The sequence below is a fragment of the Chanodichthys erythropterus genome, chromosome 24 (genome assembly GCF_024489055.1).
Source record: "Chanodichthys erythropterus isolate Z2021 chromosome 24, ASM2448905v1, whole genome shotgun sequence".
Classification (NCBI taxonomy): Eukaryota; Metazoa; Chordata; class Actinopteri; order Cypriniformes; family Xenocyprididae; genus Chanodichthys; species Chanodichthys erythropterus.
This window is the reverse complement of record NC_090244.1, coordinates 29,974,622-29,993,853: the sequence shown is the minus strand read 5'-3', so window position 1 is coordinate 29,993,853 and position 19,232 is coordinate 29,974,622. Positions and strand designations below refer to the sequence as shown.

General features: G+C 39.4%; 1 protein-coding gene across 1 annotated transcript; it reads right to left on the bottom strand.

Moving 5' to 3' along the window:
- Positions 1–2,332: 2,332 nt before the first annotated feature.
- Positions 2,333–18,277, bottom strand: slc1a2b (solute carrier family 1 member 2b). The gene is made up of 10 exons (XM_067379167.1): positions 18,142–18,277; positions 17,332–17,484; positions 13,515–13,765; positions 11,944–12,091; positions 11,723–11,849; positions 11,397–11,630; positions 11,001–11,195; positions 6,827–6,961; positions 6,426–6,660; positions 2,333–2,407 (listed from the first exon to the last, which is right to left on the bottom strand). Exons 1-10 carry the CDS (start codon positions 18,269–18,271, stop codon positions 2,333–2,335), a joined length of 1,683 nt encoding a protein of 560 aa, XP_067235268.1. The 5' UTR covers positions 18,272–18,277.
- Between the last annotated feature and the right edge of the window lie 955 nt (positions 18,278–19,232).

Below are 19,232 nucleotides of genomic sequence, written 5' to 3'. Positions count from 1 at the left end.
CCCCCTGTACAGTACATTTCATTGGGTCAATATCCCTCAGTAGGATTTGGGGTTTCTCCCATGGTAGAATTTGTGGGGCCCCTCAAGGGGGAACGCTGAGGGGCCCCCAATAGATCAGGGCCCCCTGTACGCAGTCCCACTTTCCCCCACTAGCGACGCCCCTGCCTTCTATATATACACCAAGTGCAGGGAGGCACTTTAAAAGTCATGCTTTTTAAGAAACTGGTGCAAAAACACTAAATGTCCATGCATCTAACAGTGAGATAAAACACAACAGTGGCTCAACGCTCAATGACCAAACAATCTCAAGTGTCAAGATGTCTGCCTTTTAATGGGCAACACTCACAACATCGAAAATTCACATTATGATTCAACACAATATATAATGTGGCACCACGAACTTGTGTTCATATGGCATTTATTCTCTTGGCAAAGGTTATAACACTGAGCTGTTTAGTTTGCAAAACATCTTAGCAAGGTGTCTTAAACTAACTAGACATATATTAGGGGTAGAGTTCTATCGATATCTGTGTTTAGCTTGGTAAAAGACATTAAAAACCATCAGTTTGTAGCATCCTGTGATAAATATCACACACAGGGAAGAAAGAAAGGGTGTCTGGATTATTCACTCATTTGAAAGAAAAAGTAATTTTTTTGTCGGAATCTCTGATTGGCATAGTGAGGTATGTCTGACAGGATGTGATGGAAAGTTGGGCCTACGAGGGGTTTGCAGCATGGCGGGGCTTAGAAACAGTCATTTGCAGTATGAGGGAAGGACGCTGTCAGAGATAGAGAAGAGGATGGTACATCCAGAGGTAGTGTTTATAACAGCTTAGTTATAAAAGCCTCCTTTTTATTACGATTAAACCATTCCATTGTAATACTACTTGTTTTTTTGTTTTTACAAAGCTCAAAACAAAAATTGCGTAAAAATACTTACAATAGCCTTGGCAATGTTTTTTTGAGGTAAGAACTTTAGCTCATTTAGAAGGGGCGTAAAAAAAATAGAAAAAGATAATTATGAATAATAATAAAAAAAAAAAACCTGTGAAACATCAGAAGTGAAAGACGAAGGCATTAGGTATTTAAACGTGTAAACCTACTTGGATTATAAAAACAGGTAAAAAGTTCTCTCCAGCATGCTAACAGGGCCTTCATACAAATCATCTCTGTCTGCATTAGGAATGTTTTTTTCCCGGACAAAATGCGTATTTTTATGTTTTATATGCCTGAGTATATCTCTCCATCTCATCAGAGGAAGGAAAAACAGCCAAAATTTAGAGCAAATAGAATACAAATGGGATATATAGTATATCTGGGCAAAGGTACGTAGATCTTTTAGATGGTTTGTGCTTGACGTATGAATCTAAATGGAATTGTTAATAATGCCAAACCAGGTTTAGCAATCACCACACCAAAGCATTGAAAAAGAGCCTTGTCATTTTAAAAGATGCACTTTTGGAATTTGCGATTTCTCACACAGATGCCATCAGCTGTACGTTCATTGTATGACTGACACATGTTCAGGCCTTGTTTTGGTTGTACAACATAAATAGACAATTTGTGCTTTAAAATGAACTAAACATAAGGCGTGCATTGCATATTTCAGAGTATTTCGTAATGCAAAGGGCTCTCGTAAGACCTGAATGGTAAATGTAATGGCAATGTGCCTGAAAGGTTTTTGTGCTATTGTGCCACAGACTCACCAACATACATACGAGCAACACCCTCTCATCCGTTTCCTTGACAGAACAGAGAAAAAAATCCCTCCCCTGTGAGCGATACAGAGGAGGAGGGGCTCAAAATAAACGCGGCATGTGCTTTATGTTCAATCTGTGTGCAGTCGCCTCTGTCCCTACTTTTGTATCCTAGCAACACCAAATTACCCTTTTGAGAAGTGGTTTAAGATCTGTTCGGACAAAGAGGTGCTACAGTGTTGTGCAACGTAGTTCAGTTGAGGCATAGGAACTAGAGGCAGAAGAGCAGGTTTCTGTTATATTCTCATAGAAACTGCAGTGGGTGATAATGGCTCTGCAAGAATCTTTGTTATCCCTCTGAAAAACCCTCATTATTCACCCCTTCTCCTCAAAATTCATAGGTTTGGAAGTGTATGTATATTTATTAGCATCACAAATAATTTATGTAACTGCCTCAGCTGCATGTGTGAGCTTTTGGCCTCACATTCTTGTGTTACATGAGAACATATGTATTGTTAAACATGTTAGAAAAGAATAGAAACCATAGGAATAAACTACAAAACCCATTTGTTCTATGTGCATGAATATAGGTTGGTTTTTCTCTCATTTTGGGTGCCGGGGTCTGTGTGCTTGCATTAATTGTTTTTCCAAGGTTCTTCCTCAACCAGCGTGCACTCCGCAGTTGAGCCATTTGTGGTTGCCAAGGTTACCTGAAACAGTTATCAACAAATTTGAGAGCACATCCATGTGTATGTTCAACAATAAATGTGAGTTCTCTTTGAAGCTTTGGAGCAAAGAATTCTGGGTCTTCTAGCAAAATTGTTAACACTCTGTTTTTGCAAGTTTTCATTGTATGGGGTTTCTTCTAAATGTAGACTCCTTTCAGGAAACAAATATAACACTCCCCACCCCCACCCCCGATTAATACTGTCTTTGCAAGGTGGCAGTTCAAAAATATAAATGTTAAAGTCTGATGGATTTTGACTGGCTTTGCTTCATCTATTGCTCTATTAAAAGAATTTGACTAGCTGCCATTGTTTTTATCATTCAGTTATCTGAAAGTGATCCCAATAGCATAGGGATTGTGTCATTATCTTATTGTTAAGATATGGACTCTGCTATTGTCGTGATGGATCAACCTATAATCAACCAATAATATTGTTTCTGGGTGCAAGCTTCTACTCCATTTTAAGTTAGAATACTACTTCAACTTCAACGATTCAGAAAAGATGAATCACTGTCTGACCAAGTGAGATTTTGGTATGGAGGTTTTTCAGTAGTACTAAAGCACACCGTGAGCTGTTTACTTTTGGGATCTGAAGAATCCGGATCTGAAGGTTTGGAAGATCCTTAACCGGATTCTTTTGAATGATTTTTATAACATCTAAGGTTACCTATGTAACCTGATTCCCCGAGAGAGAAACAAGACGTTGCATCATGGCGATGGCTTCTGCATCAGCCATCTAAAGCATGTCTAAACACGGCAATCTGATTGGCTAAACGTTTGGATGTTGTGACATAGCATGTCATTGAGTCCATAAATAGATGCCAAAAATGCATGTTTACAGATTAAATTTGTCTGAAGAAGATGCACAGGTGTAACCAGGGTGTGTCAATTTGACATAGCTTCTAGTTCCCATAACCTGAGACGATCCCCTTTTGAGTGGAATGCTGTGTCATGGCATTGACGCTATGAGAACTTTAATTTCAATGTCACCATGTTCAAGGTAACAGAGCCTGCCCAAAAGGCTGTGTACAGGCATGGACTTGGGTCAACCCTGGACTTGGGTCAACAGGACTGGACTTGGGTCAACCCTGAAGGACTTGGGATCCTGGGATTGAATCCATATCCAAACTGGAGAACCTGGTGAATGTGTGTGGAGAGGACCAACCTGCCACAGCACAACATCCTATAAAGGTGCACCCTTCGGCAGAGCTTTGGAAGACAGGTCTGGGGTGCGAAATAACTCTGACATCACCTGCTGCAAAGTCTAAGCAGGAGGAGGCTACTGAAAGGGCCTGGAGGTCTCCTACTCTTGAGTGATGTTAATGCTAATAACAGAGACACTTTGAGAGACACTTCTGAGACTGACTCCAAGGGTTAAAATGGGGCTTCTGCTAAGGCTCCTTAGGACCAATGTTAGGTCACAGGGAACTCGCAACCAGCAGGCTCTGTCCAAAGGCATGTGGCTACTAAAAATAACAGCCACATCTACCTTTAAGGTAGCCAGGGTCAGCCTTGCTGGCAGATGCTCTTGAAGGAACTCCACAACTGGACCAACCAGGCAGTTATTTGGGTTCACCTCATGCTGTCCACACATGTTACAAATAGTTTCTATTTCAGGGCAAACAACTTTCTAGTAGAAGGAGCTCTAGAACTGAGGATTGTCTCAGTGGCCTCAGCCGAAAGACCAGAATCCATGAGTTGCTACCAGAGTCAAAGCTTCCAGATCTCAGGCTAGGAAGGAAATATCATCCCCTGAACTTGAGAAAGCAAACTAAACTTAGGCTGGCCAGAACAGAGCCACTAGAAGGAGGCAAACCCTTGCAAGAACTATTGGGAGCAGAGCTATTGGTGGGAAGGCGTAGAGGTGCAACCTCGGCTATGCCTACACCATGGCATCCAGACCCAGTGGAGCTGGAGGTGTGAGGGTGAACCAGAGGGGACAGTGGGTTGTCTTCTTGGAGGCAAACAGTTCCACTTCCGCTTTGTCGTGCCATATGGACCTCACCACTTGAGGGTGGAGTCTTCACGTTCATAATCTGTATACATGCAGTCAGAGAAAAAAGAGAGAGAAAGGGGAAACCCATCTGCTCATTTTTCTCTCCGACTGTATTTATTGCTGCCCCGGCAAGCGCAAGACCCAAGCCATGCATCTGCTGACTTTCTTTCCTCAAAAATAATTCACAGGGAGAGCATCCAGATTCAAATGGGACACGGAGTTGGAAGAAAGAACAAGAGAAAGGGGGTTACCCATCTCAAGCTCCACTTAACCAACTCAAACTGCAATCCCTTGATCAAAGTCGCTGCGCATAACTTATAGTCGAGAAGAGAGCCAGACAGGTTTGGATATTGAACCTTAAGCTCACATACAAACAAGCACATATCATGTGAGTCCTCTGCCATAAAATGAGGGGGCATGGCATCACACACTTTCTATACTTTAGACTTTACATTTTACAGATTAACTCCTGGTCTAAAGATTTTCCACACACACACTATACAATTTTTCAAAAAAACACGTGGCCTCTGAAGACAAAGAAGCTTTCGATGAAAATTTCTGTTGTCTATTTATGGACTTTGTGATGCGCTATGCTACATCATCACGTCCATACGTTCAGCCAAATCAGATTTGGCGTGTTTAGACATGTACTTCAGACACTGGCTCACACAGAAGCATTCCCATAGTGTCAACGCCATGAAGAAGAGTGAAGTTCCTCTCGAAAGGGAACTGAAGCCTAGTCCCAGACTAAAATGCATGTTTGAGCTGTTTTAACTGAAAGCAACTTGGACTGACAAGTCTTAAATTATGTCACTGCCATTGTTTTGTCTCAAGATGCACACCTAATCCTGGCTTAATCTAAGCCCTGTCTGTGAAACCAGGCCTTAGTTTCCTTTTTGTTCTCCATTCCTCAGATTTTCTTCTCCTTTTTGTCTCATTTTAGATAAAACTTTTTAATTTCATTCAGGAAATGTAAAGCCAGTGTTTAAGTTTTACAAGAAAACATTGCATGCCATACTGTTGTTTCTGTCATTCAGAATTCTGTACTCCAAGATTAAAGTCTCCACATTTAACAATGACATGCAGACTGACACTTAAACTATTTGACTGCTTTACCTGTGTGAGAATATTCAATTAAAAATACACAGAATACTCTAAAATATTCAACAAAACACAAAATCTTTCATTAAAATTCACAAACAAACAAGGTACAATGTTCTTACAAGCATTTATGAGTGGTTACTTTGCAAGGCTTCTACAATGGATTGCATTTTTGATAAACTTGGTTAGTTTTTGTTACTTTATAGATTTGCATCCAGAGCATGAAAGCACAACAGAAAACAGCATAACAGGAGCAGATTTTCTTCTGTCTATTAGACAATAGTTAATAACAGAATCCATAAGCCAAATGTGTTTAACTATCTGTTACATAAAATAAAGCTGTGTTCACATCATGTCAAAAGTAGCATAATTAAGAGTTTCTGACTAGGAAAAAGCAACAATTGTTGACACGATATTATATGAGTAATATATTGATATTTGAGTCTTAATGAACTGACTAGCTGATGAAAAAGGCTTGTAGAATAATACTGTACTATACCAGAAACACATTGACGCATCACTACAGGTGTAACACAGCATGGTTTGCCAACAGTTTGCAATTGTACCATACTAAATTGGAATTGCATTTTTGATACTAAGTGCAGAGTTTATGGTAAAAATTATATGGAATTTATATGGATTCTGATGTACTTCACAACATAAACACATTCACAGCATACAATATTATGTTGTAAAATGCTGAAAATATGCTCCAAGAAAAGAAGCAAATAAATATAAGCACAAACACAATTATACTGTAAATACCATATATGCACACATGCACACATATATATGTGTGCATATACATATATGCTAACATGCAAAAGATATCAGTAAAGAGATGTGCAGAGCATGCAGGCATGTGTTAAATAGATGTCTCTACGTCCATAAGCGTGACTTGTACCTTGCATTCATCTAATAAGACTGAATTTTGAGCAGCATAGACGCACTGGTTGGAGTTGTTTTCATGATGGTTTTTGAGGTCATCATAGTAGGACTGGGTCTTGGTCATCAACTCTATGTCATCAGTCTTCCCATGTTGGGCGTCCAGAGCGTCCAGCTCGGCCTTGGACAGGTGGTAGACGATGCCAGCCCCATATGAGTCTCCAACCACATTAACTGAGGTACGGAAACGATCCCTGGTAAAAAAAAGAAAACACTAAACAAAAAGCTTCACTCAGCAATCACAAAGATTTTCCTGAACAAGAGTAGGATAAGCTTAAAAATGATACTGACAGCTTCAGGTAATACCTTCAGTCAACATTAAAAAGTCCCAGTCAGAATAAAATGAACCTAGATACTCACAGAAGCCAGTCAACAGCCACCAGCAGACTGATGTCTTGAGTAGGAAGCCCGACAGCTGTCAGAATGAGTAACATGGTGACCAGGCCAGCACTGGGGATACTCGCCGCTCCAACACTGGCCAGTGTTGCTGTAAGACTAAATTTTGGGAATACAAGCACTTATTTCATTCATATTTACATACAAAACGTTTAGTAGACATTCTTGTCCAGAGCAAGTGAAAAATGGCAAAACGCATGACTGCTTATGTACAAAATATGGCCCCCTGGACAAAGGTGTTTTGAATTTTGCTTAACAACCTAACCATAATGACTGGGCAAGCAACCATATATTCTTCAATATGTGGTAAAAGAGCCATTTCTTTAGGTATTACGCATTATTTAAATGCATTATTATTATATATATATGTGTGTGTGTGTGTGTGTGGGTGTGTCATTATGGGATGTTTTATGAGACGAGGTGCTGCGGTAGTAGCTAACATTTGGGGAACGCCCCCAGGAATGACTAGTCCATATAGAAACACAACAGTTAAGTGGCAGATGTTGCTTTAAGGTAATCTCCTCAGCCCAGCACCATTTTAGTTAGTAGTATAAGCCTACATTCTCATAAGGCAAAGCAACTATTGTCATCAGAAGATAAATCCGCTGCACTCATACTGAGACTTAGATAGACCCTCAAGGCATTGTTGCATGCCCAAGCACCTGGAGGAGTTCATCCCTGACTATAGCCATCACTGACCTGCCCTTTCTTCCCACCTTATCGGAAGAGAGTCAAAGGAGCAGAAAGGAGGAGCATCTGCTGGGGTATAACTAGTCAAGCACAGACAGCTTCCAGCCAGGGTAAGCATTAAGCTACTCACAGCCCAAGCTCTACAGACTGAGTATGGGTTCACTGAGGAAACTATTCAAGTCTATATCTGACAAGAAGAAAGATGAGGCTGCTGACATGGCCCAGCTTCACATCAAACTTACACAATGTGAAAAATGACAGGTAGAACACATAGCATAATTCCAAAGGGAAGAACGGAACGAACAGGATGATCAAAGTGTAAAGACTGCTACACCTCCATCCTGATCACCTCCAGTAAACTGTTTCCCTATCCTTTCCCCATCATTCTTCCCCTACAGTCACCTAACATTGAGTTACATTCCAAAGGACAGTGTGCTAATCCCACAATTCTGGGTCGTGTGGGCGTCACGCAAATGAAAGCAGTAACTGCAGAGGTAGAGCAGGTTGAACATGGATTTATTCAAATGCCTCCAGCTAGTACACTCCCTTTGCACTCCTCAGTTTCATCTGGGACATTACCTTCTGTTCCACATCAGTATGTGACAACATATGGGAAAGCATTTCAGCCCCAAGTGGAACAATATGTAATAGCTCAAACGCCAACCTATCAGAGCCCCACCGTGCCTTCCAGCTATACAGCATTGTTGTCTTCTCCACTGCAACATGCCACTGCTACAGATTTGCAAAAACAGCTCCTATCACAACACAGACAATAAAATGAAGAGCATTAAAATCTGGACCTTCATAAATGATTGACCAGGTAAATATGTAAATATGCCTTGTAGGAAGAGGGGGCTCTTGCATTAAAAATGGTCATCTCAGTTCAAAGACCAGATTTAATCAAAGTGCTACTTTCAGAGGTCAAACTCAGATTCAACATCTCTGAATGGGAGTGCCACGTGTTGCCATAAACCTGAGAAAGGCTGCTCTGATCAGAATCTCCCAAGTAGGCTCCTCCATGAGAGATCAAGAACCACACATGGGATGGCCAAAATGGACCACCAACTGAAGATGCATGGGGTCTTCTTGAATTATCATCAGACTTTGGAAATAGGCATACTTTCGGGAAAGCAAACAGACAGGCCTTTGCACACTCCTGCACCAGAGCATCTCTCCACAAAGGCGATGGAGACAGAGAAATCAAGAGTTGTGTCATGCGTGGTACTACTGAAACCTCTGAAAACTGAACTGACAAAGCAGAATCCCAAGTACAGCGAAGAGAAAGACAGATATGTGTAGACAGTCTGACACGATTCTCTGACTAGCCCATCCCAAAATGAGACTATCACACTCTCTTGTAATCACGTTAGGGTCATGAGAACTGCTTCAATGCTCCAAGGGCATTATAGTGTGAAACACAAATGGACTTACAGTTGAACTGTTGTCATCAGAAATCTGAAACACAACATAACCTGACTATGCAAAAACAGTCATGGAGTCACAGATCATGTGAGCAGAATATTTGAACGAGAGTTGTTAATAATAGCGACTTTGGTACTGAAATTTTAAAAATGTGACACTTTGAGTGCTGTTGAGCGGATTCCTCTGATTGGCCATTGTGTTGACACGCTCATCCGATATGTCTGTGATTGGCTTCAATGATCAACGCGCTGCACCATTTGAAAGCACACGAAAGTTTTTGAATTTGAAAGCGTTTTAAAAGCATGAGCAGGAGCGCATGAAAGCAGGCGTCTATTAGCGATAGACGCCAGCTGTCAAATGCTCCCATGTGTTTCTGCGTAAATGCTCGGTGAAGAGAGTCATTGATGACTTTTTACTACGTTTATACAGCGTTGATCATTTAAGCCAAACACAGACATACCTGATGAGTGCGTCAACACAATGGCCAATCAGAGGTGTTTACGAATCCACTCAACAGCGCTCAAAGCGTCACATTTTTAAAATTTCAGTACCGACTAGGTACCAAAGATGGTACTTTTGACAACTGTAGTTTGGTCACCAAAAGTGCCAAATGAGTTGCAGCGATAATAACCAGAGACGGTGTGATTAAGTGTGATTCTGTACAGGTTCAGAAAATCATCACACCTGGAGGGTGTTCCCATAGTGTCAGCTACTGACACAGCATTGAGTGGACCTCATGAGTGAGGGTAAAAATGTGAAACTTTAGTAGTCTTTGATGTGAATTGCTCCATTGCTCATGAGTGAGGGTAATAGTATATTTTTTTCCAGCAACATAATGACCACTGGCTCTTTCATTAATGTGGCAAATGATGTGTCATTTATGTGGCTCACTTAATATTCAGCAATATAATAGAATTTTGTTTTCATTAGTTATGCTTCCAACTGAAAAAAAAAAAAAAAAAAACACGTAGTATCATTTATCATTTTAGATATCGACTTCGATAATAAACGCAATATTGCATGGCTTATCAGTGAACTACGGTTCTGTCTATTGAATGCCGCTCCATTTGAAAGCAGGTGATGGCGATTTAACGGTAATCAGGGAACCGGCTTTACTGACGAAATGCGTGTGACAATTGCATGCGATATATCCCCCAGCCCTAGTATCATTTCACTTTTATTCTGACCATAAGTATATGTGCCAGTAAAGAAGGAAAGTAACTCTCTAGGGCCTCTAGTCAGCAGTCTCAGGCCCTGTTTATTAAAACTGATATTAAGATGTGTATTGGTCTACCAGATCACAAGTAGACACAAGTAGAGGGAGACACGTTCCCGTTTACACCTGGTGTTTTAATATGTCACTTTTGTCCACTTTCAACCACTTCGGTCCTGATTTCTTCAAAGGGAGGGTCTATGGGTGGGTAAATGTATGGGTTTTTCAGCTCTTTCGATCTAATGGACAAAAATAAGCTCGAGCCATTTACATATGAACATAACTGGAGACGAGGGAAAAACATATATAGAGCATCAGCTTTCATTTCTGCTCTGACAGCCACAAGGCCATGCCGAACGCTGTGAGTGTGTATTAGAAATCAGGAACGGTGAGAGAACGTTGTGTTTGGTATGTTTTTCATCTTCAAGCCAAACTTGGGTCTTCAGCCGACAAAGTTTAAATCCTGTCTAGCTAGCGTGCTTCTCATAATGTTTACACATTTGGTCAGTAGGAAGGAAGTAGACGTCTTTTGTGGCTGTTTGAACGCATTCGACCACGTGAGCATTTACACTACACAAGCAATCTGGTTTAATGCATTTTCGACTACCTCTGGACGTGGAACAAATGCATATTGTTGAACATATTCACCATCAAAAAAAAAAAAAAAAAAAAAATACACTTAAAATATCATTCATGCTCAGCTCCACCTATTTGTATACTGAATAGTTGTAACATTTCGTTGGTGCACAGTAGATGAATTAAATAGGTGGATGTTGGTTCATAATATAATTATGGTGAGTTGTCTATTCTTACCTGACAGTGACAATCTGACCAGGATCTAAATCAATTCCATTCATCTGGGCAATAAAAATGGCAGCTACAGCCTCATAGAGGGCTGTTCCATCCATGTTAATTGTTGCTCCAACTGGAAGCACAAAACGTGTAACTCTCTTGTCAATACCAAGGTTTTCTTCAAGACAACGGAAAGTTACAGGTAGAGTGCCAGCACTACAAGAAGAAGAAAAGACAAAAATCACTTTTATTCAGATAATAAATAATGCTTGTGGTTATGTTGCAATAATTAGCAAGATGGAATGTCATTTTTAAAGATAACAGTGGATTTGTTGGTTTATTTGTTCTCACGTCGATATAAAACTACATCGAATTTATATATAATCTACGCAAAGATCATGTAGTGTAATTTCACACCTAGAAGCTGTGCCCAGAGCCGTGATCCAGGCCTGGAAGATTCCCATGAAGAACGAGAAGGGGTTTTTCCTCACAATTGCGAAGTAGATACATGGCAGGAATATGGCACCATGGATGATCAGACCAATAATAACGGTCACCATGTACATCCCCAGCTGCCTGGCCACCACCTCCAGATCTTTAATAGAGATGATCTTTCCACAGATCAAGCAGGCAATGCCAAAGGGTGAGTACCTAGAAAGTCAGTCCATAACGTGAGTCCATCAGTATAAAACATCATCACTAGGCTTCTTAATCAGCTAGAGGACATTAAAAGTCCAACTGACCACATAATCATGATGACAAGCTTCATCACAATCTCATTGAGAATGTTGAAGAACTCAATCATAAGCCTAGCTTTCTCTCCCATCTTTCCCATACAAATTCCAAAGGCAATGAAGAATCCAATTAGACCTGGAACACATTGAAAGACAAAGATAAAAAAATAAATAAATAAATGAAAAGGGAAGGATTTATCTAAAGATGTTTGACAGTGTGATGGCCCTACCCAGAACATTCATTCCACTCTTGAACTGTAGAGATTTCTTGTCTATGAAAATGGGCGGTGGCTTGGTGGCATTTGAGAGATAGTCAGATGTGCTGTTGGTGTCATCGAAGTCAGGTTGAACTTCTACCTTCTTCACAACGGTCTGGATCTGTGCATTTGAACATCACCCACTTAAACCATTCAGCATTTAAAACAGCCTACTTAGTGTGTTCGCACATACAGTACAGTCCAAAAGTTTGGAACCACTAAGATTTTTAATGTTTTTAAAAGAAGTTTCGTCTGCTCACCAAGGCTACATTTATTTCATTAAAAATACAGTAAAAATAGTAATATTGTGAAATATTATTACAATTTAAAATAACTGTTTTCTATTTGAATATATTTCACAAAGTAATTTATTCCTGTGATGGCAAAGCTGAATTTTCAGCATCATTACTCCAGTCTTCAGTGTCACATGATCTTTCAGAAATCATTCTAATATGCTGATCTGCTGCTCAAGAAACATTTAATATGTACAATTGTACAAAATATTTGTGTACAATGTTTTTTTCAGGATTATTTGATGAATAGAAAGTTCAAAAGAACAGTTTATTTGAAATATAATCTTTTGTAACATCATAAATGTCTTTACTGCCACTTTTGATTGATTTAATGCATCCTTGCTGAATAAAAGTATTCATTTCTTTAATTTCTTTTCAAAAAAATAAAAATAAAAATTCTTACTGACCCCAAACTTTTGAACGGTATTGCATAATGCTACAGAAGCTTTGTATTTCAGATAAATGCTGTTCTTTTGAACTTTCTATTCATCAAGGAATCCTGAAAAAAGTACACAACTGTTTTCAACATTGAAAATAATCATAAATGTTTATTGAGCAGAAAATCAGCATATTAGAATGATTTCTGAAGGATCATGTGACACTGAAGACTGGAGTAACGATGCTGAAAATTCAGCTTTACATCACATGAATAAATTACTTTGTCAAATATATTTAAATAGTACACAGTTATTTTAAATTGTAATAATATTTCACAATATTACTGTTTTTTACTGTATAAAAAAGTAAATAAATGTAGCCTTGGTGAGCAGACAAAACTTCTTTTAAAAACATTAAAAATCTTAGTGGTTCCAAACTTTTGGACTGTACTGTATGTTATGGCATCTTTTTACTAACTACTAAGATAAGAGTGAAATGATTAAAAGAGCAACTATGGCCATTCAAAAACTGATAAACTGTTTTTATTTATCATTTATTAACAATTAGAACATTAAAAAATATTTATAAAAACTTTAAAATTATATCTTAATATCTTTTTTATAACTATATTATAACATTTAATTTAAGTGTACTTAAAATAATATTCACATGAATCCATTATAGTAGGCCTAAATTACATAATTAGCTGTGCAGATGCTGCATCTTAAACATCTTAAACAGCAACTATTAACATTCACAGAAATGAATGCCTTATTTTCCCCGGCCATATTTACACAATATGTATGCTTTAATAGTTTTGTGTCTAAGCACAGAGTAGTTTCTCCAGGAAGCTCATGGGACGCAGTGTCGTACCTGCTGGAAGCAAGCCTGAACCAAGTTCTCAGGGAAGAGGTTTCTGATGAGGTCAAAAAAGGCATCAAGACTGGAAACCTCATCGTTCTTAGCTCCTTCTCCGAGATTCTCCTTGAGTTTTGGGTTTCCAGGGTGGATGAGGAGCACCAGGATGACTCCCAGCACAGCAGCGATGATAGTAGTGGTCATGTAATAGACCATGGCTCTGGAGCCCAGACGACCACTTGATTTCGCATCCAGACCAGCCAGACCTCGGTTAGGGAAATGGGGGAATATTATTTTAACATTGTCATGGTTTAATATTCACAGGCTCAAACTTTATTTTCTCAGTGCCATTATCTATTTTGATATATAGCTTTTATCACACTAGCTCAATCAATCAACACTGCATTGGGTATGAAACCATCGATTAAACATATTTAAACATTCCTATTATGACAATCAGCACACATCTTATTTCAGTTGGCTGTGCACAAGAATCCTGTGATTGTGATTCCATTGTAAATCCATTTAAACCTCCTCTGGGAGGTCTGTGTAAAAAGCACCTTCCTAAGTTTGGGCTCTGAAACGTAATGCTCAAGTGAAAAAATGTGGTTAAAAATGTTAGAATTACTCATTTACTGGATGCTAACTTTGTTTATTTGTATATTTAATAATACGTATAATATATCAAATATACAAGTATATATCAGCATAATGCATTAAATAGCCAGAATGATAGTCTGACCCTTACTATCCACAAAGACATGCCAACGCTCTACTAAAGTGAATCTTGACCCTTTTTTTATAATTTTGTGTTAATCTGAATTGGCATGAGGGAAAATTAAAGTTTAGAGAGGTTTAATTATATAAAAATGATTATATAAAACTTATATTGTTACATTAAATAAAAATATATTAAAGTGAATGTCTGTTTATGTCCGTTGATGGTAAAACAGAGAGCATAAAAATGAGTTGACCAAATGTTCATCATATTTAAACAGCCATAAGAAATATATAGGTGTCACAAATCCAGTCAGTTCCGGACTACACTTCCCAGCATCCTCCTTGCCTATCACCTGCACTCACTCCACCAATCATCAATTGCCACATACAGCTGAAGCTCATTATCTGGACTATAAAGGACTCTCACTCACACACACACACACACACACACACACACACACACACACACACACACACACACACACACACACACACACACACACACACACACACACACACACACACACACACACATGTTTGTTTTTGTGAATTGTGGGGACTTTCCATAGACTTCAATGCATTTTACACTGAACAAACTGTACATTCTATCCCCCTACCCTACCCCTAACCCTAAACCTAACCCTCACAGGAAACTGTGCAAACTTTTACTTTTTCACAAAAACTCATTCTATATGATTTATAAACCCATTTACATTGTGGGGACCGCTGGCTGGTCCCCACGATGTAGGTGAACTCAGGTTTATATTACATCATGGGGACATTTGGTCCCCACAATGTAATATAAACAAAAGCACACACACACACACACACACACACACACACACACACACACACACACACACACACACACACACACACACACACACACACACACATTGCGAGGTCTTGTTTACTCTGTAGCATTTCTGAGCATTATTTACCCTGTCTGCCTGCCTGCCTGTTTCTGATCCTGTCTGTTCCCTGTGTTTGTATCTCTGCCGCCTGCCCTTTGGACCTTTTGGACTGTTTATTGTTTCCTGGTTTTGTGAACGATATCTGCCTGCCCTGATTCATTGCCTGTTCCTCGACTACGATTCTGCCTGCTCTCTGCCATACCTGTTTGCCACCATTGCCTGTCTTACTAGGCACTCTTTTATATATATATATATATATATTAGGGGTGGTTAATCTGTCTGATTTCCCGATTCGATTCGATTACGATTATTGAAGTCCCGATTCGATTACAGTCGATTTTCGATTATTAACGATTCTCGATTAGCGATTATTGATTTTCCATTTCACAACAGTAAACGAAAATACACTACAAAGTGATTGCAGTATTAAAAAAAAAGTCAGCTACTGAATTACTTAACTCTTTCATTGAGTAACAACAACTCAAAGCACTTTCTGTGTCTTGTAGTTATAACTTCAGAATTATTTGTATGTAGCTTATGTTCTGTAGAACACAGAAATGAATACATCACATTGTGTTGTGACTCATCAAGTTGAACTAAACAATAACAAATAAATGAAAGGCTTATTTCCTTTAGGAAGTAGATCAGAACCAACATACTGTAGAAATTGGACAATTTTCTTCTAGAAAGACAATGTGTTCAGGTGGAGGAAGACTGCAGGTTGCAGTCGAAACATGTCAAGGTAAAGAAAAAGTTTTGGTGGTTTAAATCGGCGCTTGTGACTTAAAGTCGAGTGCTTTTACTGTAATTTAGGCAGGCGCGCTCATAATAGAAGCGATTGAGAGCGCGGCTCATGGTTGCATAGCAACGACAGACGCCACTGGAGCGAAAGCGCATTGGAAAGGAGAATGCGGCGCGGACGCGATATGTGAATGCCCCTTAGAACGGCGACTTTTTCTTTGCATATCAGACAGGTAGCAACTAGAGAATAAGAATAAGAATAATTTAGCGGGCCGGATTATGTTTTATTTTTGAGATCAGTTGCGGGCCGGCAGTTTGAGACCACTGATCTAACGTCTTTGCTGCTTACTTGGCGGCCACGGCCAGTGCAGCTGGCATCCAACTTAAAGGTGCATTGCTGCCCCCTACAGTACTGGAGTGTGAAACAGATTAGTGGGGGAAAAAAACAGATGATGACTGCGTGTGTGGCGGTGGGTGGTGGGCCGGCCCGCCGGCCGTCCTGGAGTACCGGCCGTTCTGTGATTCTCCAGATCACACAGATGGCCAGTCCGCCCCTGGCTGGGTGGATCGGTTGGTTGCTCGTTCCTGGTTCTTCCATTTTACACACCTGCTCTGGCTGCCGTTACACGCGCTTGCTAACTGGAACTGGGCGCGTTCGTGACGTTCAACTCCCGGTATAACATTTTTTACAAAATAAAATAATGCAAAAAAAATAAATAAATAAATAAATAAATAAAAAATCGATTTTTGAAAATTTAATAATCGATTCATACTCGTCCATAACATACTCGCGATTAATCAATAATCGATTTTTTTCACCACCCCTAATATATATATATATATATATATATATATATATATATATATATATATATATATATATATATATATATATATATAATCATGAAGAGAACAGGTGTAAATGTATTTGGGACAGACTGCAATATTCACTTCAGGAAGTGAGCAGTTGAGTCTCACATAGTGAAAACATAGGAATTGAAGATTGGATTTTGTGAAGACTTATATGGCTAAGTGTAAAATGGAATGTGCAAATTGGATAGTAATCCAATCACTCAGGCGCATGAAGTGACCAAGTGTAAATAACCCAACAGAGAATACTTGGACTTTGAAGAGAAATAACCAAATAACATCTTAAATACAGTAAACAGTTTAGCCGAAGCAACAGAAAACATCATGTGTGAGAACAGTGCCATTTAAAAAGACAGAGCACAGTTCTTCTCATGCCATTCTGTATCAGTGGATTTTGGCTTTATTAAATCAAAGACACAAGCATATTTTCAAAAGGCATAAGGGTTAAGGATTTATCTCTGTTTGTTAGTGTAATATAACACACCCAGGCATTATTTCTCAGTGAAATTTGTAGTTTGTGGATTCACCAATGAATTTAACATTTCCACACTCATTGACAGCTTGTTAAAAGACGAGGTCTGTGTTACCTGTGATTAAGCTGGAGATGATCAAGGGAAGGATGAGCATTTTTAGCATCCTCATTAGAATGTCTCCAGGGAAGGCAATTACCATGACAATGTTGTCATCGATCGGAGAAGCAACACGCAGCAGCATCCCAAAAACCGCTCCCAAAATCACACCTGTGATGGAAGGAAGAGAATTTCTTCTTTTGGATACTTTGAACAAAATATTCCTGAACATACTTTAAATGTCTATTCAAATATGTGATTTCAAACAAATATACAACACCACAAAGATAAGGTCCTCTTGGTCTTAGGCAGGGAACCAAAGGCAGATGTTAAATAAATGTGAAAAAATGACAGCATGAGAAGTGGACTGAAGTCAACCACAACAACAAAGTCTTAGTCTTAGTCAAAAAAGTAAATTCAGGTCAGGGTAGTCATATGTACCATGACATATGGGATGTTTTTAGATATCGCACATGTATCACACCCGCCCACTCCGGATTTCTTCACAGAGATACTAACTGCTACACACACCCTGTAGATGCTAACCGTATATTCACCTATTCAGCTATTTCAAAAATACAGTGTCAAATTGACTTTCTCTGTATTCACTCTGTTCAACAATGCACCAGTCGCAGTAAATCAATCATCTCTTCTCTGCAGAAAAGATTTCCAATAAATACTAGGTTTTACAGTCACCTGTTTCCTGCGGTGTTCTGGCCCTCTACTGTCCAGACAGCATTTATTCAGCAGTAGCTCAGTGTGTAATCATGCTGTGTTTGCTGTGAAACCGGTGCCTTTCATCACTGTGAAATGTTGAAGAACACTCACCCAGAACAGTCAGCGTGAGCAGCAGATTCTTCCGCAACTTCTGGCATACTGTGGCCCATTTGGAGCTCGGCCTTGCCTCAATGGGCTCCAGGTGGCTTTCATGCATTCTTACCTCCACGTGCTTCGGCATGTTTCCAGAACTGCAGAGAAAAACAGACAAAAGAGTAAATTAGTGGAATCATGGCATCAGCATGTGAGGGGGCAGCTGGCATTTACATAAAAAAAACATACAAATAACAACAAAACATCTAGGTTAATGAGGTAACCCTGGTTCGAGATGCTGCGTAATGATGCAATGGGAGTACGTCATTGATCATGTTGTCTGAAGCCCTACAGAATCATGCTTTTTCATTGGCTGATGAACTACTAACTCTAAAATCTTAAAGCAGGGCAGTTTTATGAGATTTACTCCTATCTGACACAGATGATGGGGCCAAAACGGACATGAGAGCACCTCTGAAACCAAAGCTGGTGCCATCGTGCTCCACTTTAAAAGCTGAAGTGAATGTCATGAACAGGATCTTTGATCGTTCTTCAAGCTTGGTAGCCCTCAGTGCCAAATTTACAGCATCAACAGCCTCGGCATCCACTGCTGTGCCTTCATTCAAGTCTCTCTTGAAATGAACTTGATAGGCTTGCAAAATCGTCAAAGTGTGCAAGGCAGAAGCCACATTACAGAAAGCCATGTAAAAAAAAAAAAATAAATCACTAAGGAAGAGGCTAGTCTACATGGCTTAGACAGAAGCTTAGCCCTACTCATAGTAGGCAAACACTTCTAAAAGCCATCATCATCAATTATTCCACTTCGGAGTGAGTTGTAGGACAACAGGCTAAGACAAACTGTGCACTGAAGAAAGAAAAATCAATGGCACCATGTGTGAGCTTATGAGGAGGCTATGACAGCTCCTCATGAGCTTTGTTTTAGTGCCATTAGCCAATGAATTGGCACGATTCTATAGAGCTTCAGACCATGTGACCACTGACATGTTCCTATTACATCATCACCCTTTGTTTGAGTTTCATCAAAAAGGAATTAGATTTATACAGTTTTGTTCAGCAAATCAAGTGATGATGAACATCAAAAATCATAA